The following is an 8377-nucleotide window of genomic DNA, read 5'->3' as shown; positions in this document are numbered from 1 at the left end:
CAGGAGTGGTGCTGGAGCAGTGGTCGTGGTGTCCCCGGGTGCCTGCCGCCCTCCCCGCGCACAAGGTCGTCGTTATCCCCCGGCCCCCTAGCGCACAAGGTCGCCGTCAGCCCCCCGACCCCCAGCGCTGGTCTCTGGTAGTCACCATCGTTGACGGAGTAGGAGCACACGCGGAGGTCTGGAAGGGGCAAGGTCTTGCAGGCCAGTTCTGAGTTCGCGTGCGTGTGCTCTCCTACCACCGGTGCCAGACCACTGTACGGGTGTCCGGTGTCCCTGTTGCGGCTCCAGGATCTCGCTGGGAGCTGCTGTGCTGCAGTTTTGCTCCACTTCTCCCCTCCTGAACTCGGAAGCAGTAGATAAATTTTTGTGTCCACTACATTCAGGAATTGACTAAAAGGAACAATTTGATTTGAAAAGGCAATCAATTTACATAGAGCGGGTTGATTGTGTGGAGTTGCAAGCATAATTTGTTGTAGTGTAGTTTCAAAGATGATTTAGACAAAAAACACCATCAAGCATTGCAAATGATGATGTAGAAAAAAAAAGTTTGCCAGCGAATGAAAAAACCAAATCAGATGGCTTACTGGAGGTTCTTGGTTCAGCTTGTTAGATGGAAGGACAAGGCGGTGGCGATGGAGACGGGGAGTCGATTAGGTAGGAGAAAGAGTTTGTGCAAGTGCTGCTCAGTGCGAAAAACAGAGGTAAATAAATTTATTGTTCACGTGGCGAGATTTAGTCTCCCTTCTTTGTATTCAGCGATGAACTACTGAATGGTGTTGATAAATTCATGGCATGAGTTGTCGAGGAGGACGTCAAAGTGTGGGAGGTTGCAGCCTTGCAGGAGATTAGTCTTACCTTCGCAAATTAGCTTGCGGTCCTGAAGCTGTATGTTTGCTTAATCTAAAGTGTGCACAAATATTTGTGTTTAATGAGTAAAATGTATCCATCTGACTGACATGAACCTTCAGGAAAGGCAGATCCTAAAGTTGGCTTCACTTGGTAGTAACTATGGATACTCTCTCGACTTCACAGTGAAGCGAGGATGAGCTTAGAGGTCATGGCAGAAGAGCCGGTGCTTGAATGAACTAAACATATGCAAGTCAGTGCTTGTATTACTAAAATCTTGAACCACGTGTGATATTTTTTTTCCGTTGCAACGCACGGAAGCACGGATTGAGTCTCCGGATTCACCGTCGCGTCGCTTTTGCAAAAGAGTCTCTGTGGTTTTTGGTAATTAGACCCGCATTACTTGAAACAAATCAGCCGAACCGGTACGGTCGAGATAAAAAAAACCACCCTCACGACACTGCCTCCCAATCCTATCTCCGCCTCCAGCACGCCGCCGCCTCCTGCCACGACCCCGCCGCCGCGCGGCGCTAGCCCAACCCCCGCCGCCACTCCCCCACCCCCACCCCCACCCCGCCACCCGGTCGATTTTTCCTTGAACGCGAGCGTGAGCTCGTGGGCGCCGCTGCATCTGCTCCGACGGAAGGAGCCGGAGATGGCGCTGCTGGAGGCCGTGATTGGGGGAAAACGGCGGGGAGTATGACGAGGTCGGGGAGGAGATGTTCGAAGGATGGACGCGGGAGTCAAGCCGCCACAAACGACGAGTCAAGCCGCACGGGCACGCGACCACCGTGTCTCCCGTCAATCCTGTCGCCCATGAGAGGGACTAATGCGACCACGAGTTCATGTCCATGTGCTGGCGGTGGAGGAGGCGGAGGACGGCTCAACTCGAGGTGGCACATCCTTGCGTCGGGGTCGTCGACGGGGATCAATTGACCACCGGCATGCAGCGGCTCAGGTCCGGACTGCTGCGCGGCCATGGGGCCATGGCCAGGCGGATCCACAACGCCCGTGTCAACGAGAGCGTCGTCCTAGACATCTACTCCTTCAACACGCTGATCCGGGGCTGCGGGCAGGTGATCTGGAGCGTGCACGGAAGGTGTTCGATGGTCCGTTCTTTGGGCAGTTATGAAGAAAAGTGTGGATTATGCTATTCTCTGTTCCGATTCTTGCACCTGTTGGTTTTTTACTTTCAGAGCTCTGGAAAATATGAGATGGTATGTGTCTTCTTTTCTGGTACAAGTACTTTAAACTGGCACCGTATCATTGTTACAATGAACAAAGGTTGTATTTTTTTACATTGATTGGTACGCAAATAGTTGTCTTAGCTGATCACGTGCTGCGTATGTATGCTTTCACTTAACCTTGCTCATGTCTGTCTGTTATTCTTTCCTAGCTGTATCTGATTATGGTTTGCTGCTTGCCCCTATGCTGTGCTACAGAACTTACCTAACATGCAGAAACCTGGATGCGGGAAGGGCTCTGCGGTAGATCAATCAAGGGAACAGACTATTGGGTAAATTAATTTTCTGTCAATTTTTGTTTCTTCTTGCCTGCATGAATTAGTCCTTGTTCACTCTGCTTTCTGTTCTCTCTCTACAGAGCAGTGAAAAAGAAAATGAAGGAACAGATGGATGATTTTCAGGTATTGTTTTCAACTGGAAATGTCCAAATTGGCATGTATGTGATGATTTTCCTCCTCTGCTTGTGAATAAATGTTCCCTCTAATCTTTTCTTTAGATACATACACAAAAAGTTAAAACCAGTCCTTATTTCTGTTTACTACTAGGGCTATTTAATTTGATATACCTTCATAGAGCAGCAGCAGGGAGAAACCACTCTACTTTGCCATGTCTATGAGCCATCCAGGCTAGAACCCATAGGAATTCTGAACATCTAGCAGAGTGCAAGTTACTTCGCTAATGCTTATATGTTCTAGAAAGTAAAAGAAAGATACTACTCAACTATGTTTTTGCCAATTGTCCTATGGACTTTGAGTAACTTTACACAAATGTTTCTTAACCATTATGGTAGATTATTGATAGTATGCTATCAGCCTGATATCTCTGAAGATAGAATAGTATAATGTGTGTGATTCGGTGTTGTTTCCCTCTGATGCAAGTAATGAGAGAATCAATCGGGCAGGAGTACCAGGAAGTCGTTGAAAGAAGGGTATTCACTGTAACTGGTAATCGCCTTGATGAAGAGGTATAGAGGCAACATTTTTTCTTCTATGGTTAAATTTGTGCTTTTTTTCTTTCTATTGTTTATCTTTCTTATAGTGTGCCTCCTTTATAACTTTGGAACCTGGAGACAATTGATGGTTTAACCGAGACATGAAGAATCATGCTGATGAAAAAATTAACTACACATTTGAGGCTTTTTTTGTTAACAAAAAATAATATTATGTGCAAACAATCAAAACATCTTTCCAAAAAAATATAAGCAGGTGCAAACAATCAAAACATGTATGCTCGTATTTCTAAATAAAATAAAACTAACTACACATTTAAGTTTTTGTTTTGTTTTTCCTACAAACATAGTCATATTTCAGGTACAATGACCAAGGAAGATCATATAAAAAATAAAACTTCATTTTAGAAAATTAAATAAACTAACAATGAGATTTTGAATATTCCTAAGAAAAAAATGAATATAGGGTCTCACCTAAAAGAAATATTAGCCTGTTAGATTTCATCAATTTAATTTAAAATTGTTACAGTAGGATAATGTTTTAAAATTTAAAATTTTGTTATTAATGTCATGAAATGAGATTTGGCATAGTAAAAATCTCTTATTCTATGCAGGAAGGGTACAATTCAAGCTAGAAAATCCACACTAGCAGTAGATACTCTGTAGCTATCAATCCATGTACAAAACAATGCGTGCCTTTGTAACTTTTTTTTGGCACTATTAAACTTGAACAGGGAAATTAAGCTTTATTAATATTTCATATTCACGGTTTATGCTATTAGTGCTTCTCCGCTGTGTTCAAATGGTGGGCGTGTACCTGTGTGGGGACTTGAACCATGTTTTTAAGATTGAGGCATTTTTTTTCTCCCGTTGCAACGCATGGATTGACTTTGTCGGGTTCACCGTCACAATACGTTTCTTCCCGTGAATTTACGTTTTCACTTTGAATTTAAAACATATACACGGGGTGATACTAATTCGGGGAACCACGTCATGTGCAAAACACGCAAACATGAAATCTGACAAACGATGCGTTGCCGCACCAGACTCGGCCTCCTTCCTATTCTTTCGTCGATCTCCCTCGACTTGGTCTTCGTACGTCGAGATCGAGAGAGGCTCTTACCTGGGAGGCTGGGAGAGAGCAGTCAGGCAGCGGCGATGACTCGAAGCACAGTCCGACGGTGGCGGCTAGCGCGACGCCCGCAGCCACCTCACACTCCCTCGATCTTCATCCTATTAGCTTTCGCCACCGTCACGCCGGTCCAGGCCCTGCCTCTGCCCGAGGCCATGCTAGGGCGCCGCCACCCACCTCATCCCCTTTGCACACCCAATCTCTCTTTCAGATTCAGACCCAGGCTGCTCATCGGTGTCGATCCCCAGCCGAAGCATGAACATCGATCCAGGCAGGCCTCCTCTACGAATTCAGCCACTGGGGCATGGCTCCCCTGCGGTTTGAATCTGGGCGCTCGTCAACAGAGCAGCCAGAGAGGTGAGCTCTGGCTTTGGATGCGTGGAGGGTAGGGGCCAGAGCCACCACGGCAGCCACGAGAGTGACATGGACCTGCCATGCTCGTCAACGACTTCCTCGAGAGCGGCGATGGAGGTGGAAACTCGTGCAACAGCAGCGACGGCGAGCCCGACGGTCTCGACCTCACCCACGCATTGCTGTTGCAGGCTTCCACCGTCTGCTATGCTGGCATGACTTGTGTGTTTGGTTCGCAACCATGGCTTACCCCCACATCGTGTTCGTCTGCTAGGCATGTTGGTTAGGTAGCTGGCTCTGCTTCAGAATCTCTGATCAGTACAGGTTGGAGGAACATCTCTGCAATCACATGTATAGCAGTCGCTTACCAGTATATATTTTTGGTAGCAGCTACTTTCGAGTAAATTGTTGGTATATAGTAAGTACAGTGCTGCTAGCCCGTTCTGCTCAGAATTTACTCCCTAGAACCACAGTGCATGATAACATGAACAAAAATATTGATATATATGGCATGTTGATTTTACTCCATGACCACAGGAGAGAACGACAAAAATAGATGTACAAGCAAGCAGAAAACAAGAAGGAAATTGAGTTGCTTTCCATGGTTCACTCACCATTGTTCTCAATTCATAAGACAGAGCTTCAGGCTTGGTTCAAAATCACATCCATGCTTAGTTTCTTACCATCTACTTATTGCTTGGTTATTTATCTGTCTATTTTATTGTTATACTAGCAGACATTCTCACAAATCTTGCCCAATGTTTTGACATTTCCAGTACCTTTTCATTGGCTATTTCTTTGAAGCTTGAATTACAAAAAGGATAAAGGAGAAATATTGTGTACCATGGTATGATATAATATACCAGTTCCATGATATGTGGTAAATTTCCATGGAAATTGCCTAGAGTTTCTCATCTGGCAGAGAGTGGGAGCACAAAATCGTTTGGAGATTTATGATGTGAGATCTAATATATAAATCTTTATATATTCATCTTTTCTTAGTTATCCTGCTTTTCTGAACAAATTGTCATAATACATGTAGGAAAAATATATGTGCAAGGATATGAATTATCCAAGCTCAGGCCACTGCTGGACAAGGTACTCACCTACTTTGAAGTAAGACAACGACATACAAGTTTAGTTGTAACTATCTATAATTGCATGTTTGTTGATATGGAGGTTGTCTGCCATATTTCGTGAACATGTTTGTATGAATAACTAAAATATTCGAAAATTTATTTATACTGTTTTCAATCTTTCTTTATTTTAGCTGAAATTTTGTTTACCATAATTAATTCACATAAGCAGTATTACTACATGGAATTAATGTTCTTTCACGTGTACTCCCTCTGTATAGGCATGCATCTGGCAAGGTGTTCATTGGTGTGGAACTCTGGCATCCGGCAAGGTGTTCATTGGGGCAGGGATCGATGGAGATGAAGTTGTGCATGACGAAGTCCCTGAAGTGGCCCCTAGATACTGCTGAATGACCGGGTCACAGGCGGCATCCATCCAATCTCGCCGTTCCGCCGACTTAGCAGGAACACTATCCGCTCGTGCTCCACCCTTCACCGGAACTCCGTCTGACCATGTTTCGCCTGAGGTATGTACTACAGTTTCAGAAGATAATTAATACCCAATGCATAGCTTCTCTGTTGCCCAATGTACCACAACTTATTATGCAATCCAGTTCTGCACCACTGGAGCATTATTATTTATGTAATAATGCTTCTACTTTCTGCAGAAGCGACAATAAAACTTCTCTTGAGAATCTAGCACATAAGGCAATTGTATGCCGGGTTTTAGACATAGACAATGCAGCTGGGAATATCAATCGTATGTTGGGTTTCAGACATAGGCAATGCAGCTACCTAGAATTGACTTGAAGTTGTTTCTTTGGCTGAGGTAGGATGTAGGAAACATGCAGCTTGAACCAGAGCAGAAGAATGTACTGCAATTTGGTTGCATCTTTAGTATATGTCTAGAGGTATAATGTATATGTAGTAGGTGCGGTTCTGTTGTTTCTTTTATTTTCTTTTACATAGTCTATTGACTGGTAGCAGGATGAGAGGGAAGTTAGCAAGTCACCAGCTTTGAAAAGAATAATTTTTTCTTCAGTATTTAAGCAATTACTTACTTTTGAAGAGGTCCATTCAAAATCAGTGTATATGCTTATTTTCCTATTCATATCCCTTATTTATATCGTTACTTTCAGAAGATTTATGGTCATTTCACTGAATTATTCTGAACTAAAGTTCTTATAAGGACCAAGGACTCCGGGTGCATAAACATGTTTTTATTGTACTTAATCTGTATCACCCACTCCGGATGCAGAGACAAGTATATTTAACAAGGATTCCTTATGCATAATAGTGAAATGAATTTAGCGAGCCTGTTCGATTCTGTTCTTGACTATATCTAAAAGATATTGCCTCCTCACCTAGGTTCTTTGGAAACAATAACAGAAGCTTTATTAGAACTTAGCCCCATTCTTCCAATTTCTAAATCCCAGAATTGACGAGACCTTGGTTAGTTTGGACTCATAGCAATGTGTCAATTAGACACTGAGCCTTGTCATTCTGATTCACGATGGCATGGACGTATATCATATGTTCTCTCTTGCTTTGTATTTTATCTTTGTAACTTCGAGGACAATACTAAATAGTAGAACTTCATTCTCTTTGGAAATCAACTATACCAACTAGAACTAGAAGTAGAGGCATGTATTAACTGAAGCAAAGTCACTCTATCTATATTATGCGAGTAGGCTAATGTGTCCAGAAATTAGACAACAGGGTGAAGTTAGCAAGTTACCAGCTCTGAAAAGCAAAAATAATAATTCAGTATTCAGGCCACTACTCAATTTGGAAGAGCTATCTCTTCACACAAGATAGATATGTGAGCTTTTTTTAAACTGTAGGAAATCATAAATTACTGTTATTGTTGAACAAAATTAGCGAGTATATGTTGCTTTTGATTTCGAAAGTCAAAAATAAACTCTTTGATGTTGGATGTATCCATGTGGTAGTGACAAACATTTTTAATTTACTCACGAGCGGAGTTTAGATATTATTTGATGAAAGGAAGAAATATCCGTCATTTCTAGAAATGTTCGCCGATTCAAAAAATTGTTTGAAAAATAATTACTATTTTAGAAAAATGTTTGCAAATTGTATAAAACTTTCATAAATTTAGATAATGTTCTTGGTCTTAGAAAATATTCAAAAATTTGTAAAAATGTTCACGGATTTGAAAATTATTCTCGATTGTAGGTATGTGCACGAGTTTTAAAAATGCCCATGATTTCATGAAATTGAGAGTGATTGTGTATCTCGGTGATGCAACAAAATATAGTCATGGCCATTGGAGATTATGATTTTTTTTCTCCCGGTGCAACGCACGGGCCCTTTTTGCTAGTATATATATATATAGGGTCATTGATACTATTCATCACTCAGGATGCAGAATAAGTTATTCTTCACCCGAGGTAATCTTACGATCATTTTATAATTAAATTACGTTTGGATTTTAAATACTTACATTCATATTGATTCACTACGTAAAAATTGGTATAAGAAAATAAAAATATAGGTTATAAGACAAGAAAATTTGCAGTTTATGTGTATTTTGCACTATGTTTTTACGTTTGTAATTTTACATAATATAAAATATTTTTACGGCGATTACATATTTTCTTACGATATCTCTTTACGTCGGAAATAAGACAAATTTATGAAACGTAAAATTACGGTGCATTGATATATATATATATATATATATATATATATATATAGGGTCGCGCTATTCGTCACCCTAGATGAGGAATAGTTATTTTTCACCCCCTCTATTTTATCA

At 41.7% G+C, this 8377-nt stretch overlaps 1 protein-coding gene across 12 annotated transcripts; it reads left to right on the top strand.

Annotated features, from left to right (window-relative positions):
• Window positions 1-1298: 1298 nt before the first annotated feature.
• On the top strand, window positions 1299-6674 carry LOC119316319. Of its 12 annotated transcripts, none has more exons than XM_037590629.1 (8): window positions 1299-2063; window positions 2289-2362; window positions 2449-2491; window positions 2992-3054; window positions 5327-5480; window positions 5565-5620; window positions 5880-6125; window positions 6267-6674. In XM_037590629.1, the coding sequence occupies exons 1-5, from the start codon at window positions 1692-1694 to the stop codon at window positions 5345-5347; spliced, it is 573 nt and encodes a 190-aa protein (XP_037446526.1). In that variant the 5' UTR covers window positions 1299-1691; the 3' UTR covers window positions 5348-5480; window positions 5565-5620; window positions 5880-6125; window positions 6267-6674. The 12 variants fall into 12 exon arrangements, 3 of the variants coding, with proteins under 3 accessions (XP_037446526.1, XP_037446525.1, XP_037446523.1); XM_037590628.1 differs by having other exon boundaries at window positions 5299-5480; XR_005152870.1 differs by having other exon boundaries at window positions 2307-2362; window positions 2454-2491; window positions 2969-5480.
• Window positions 6675-8377: the final 1703 nt, after the last annotated feature.

Source organism: Triticum dicoccoides, chromosome 6A (assembly GCF_002162155.2).
Source record: "Triticum dicoccoides isolate Atlit2015 ecotype Zavitan chromosome 6A, WEW_v2.0, whole genome shotgun sequence".
NCBI classification, from domain to species: Eukaryota; Viridiplantae; Streptophyta; class Magnoliopsida; order Poales; family Poaceae; genus Triticum; species Triticum dicoccoides.
Note: the sequence above shows the minus strand (reverse complement) of the source record. Positions and strands in the feature narration are given on the sequence as shown.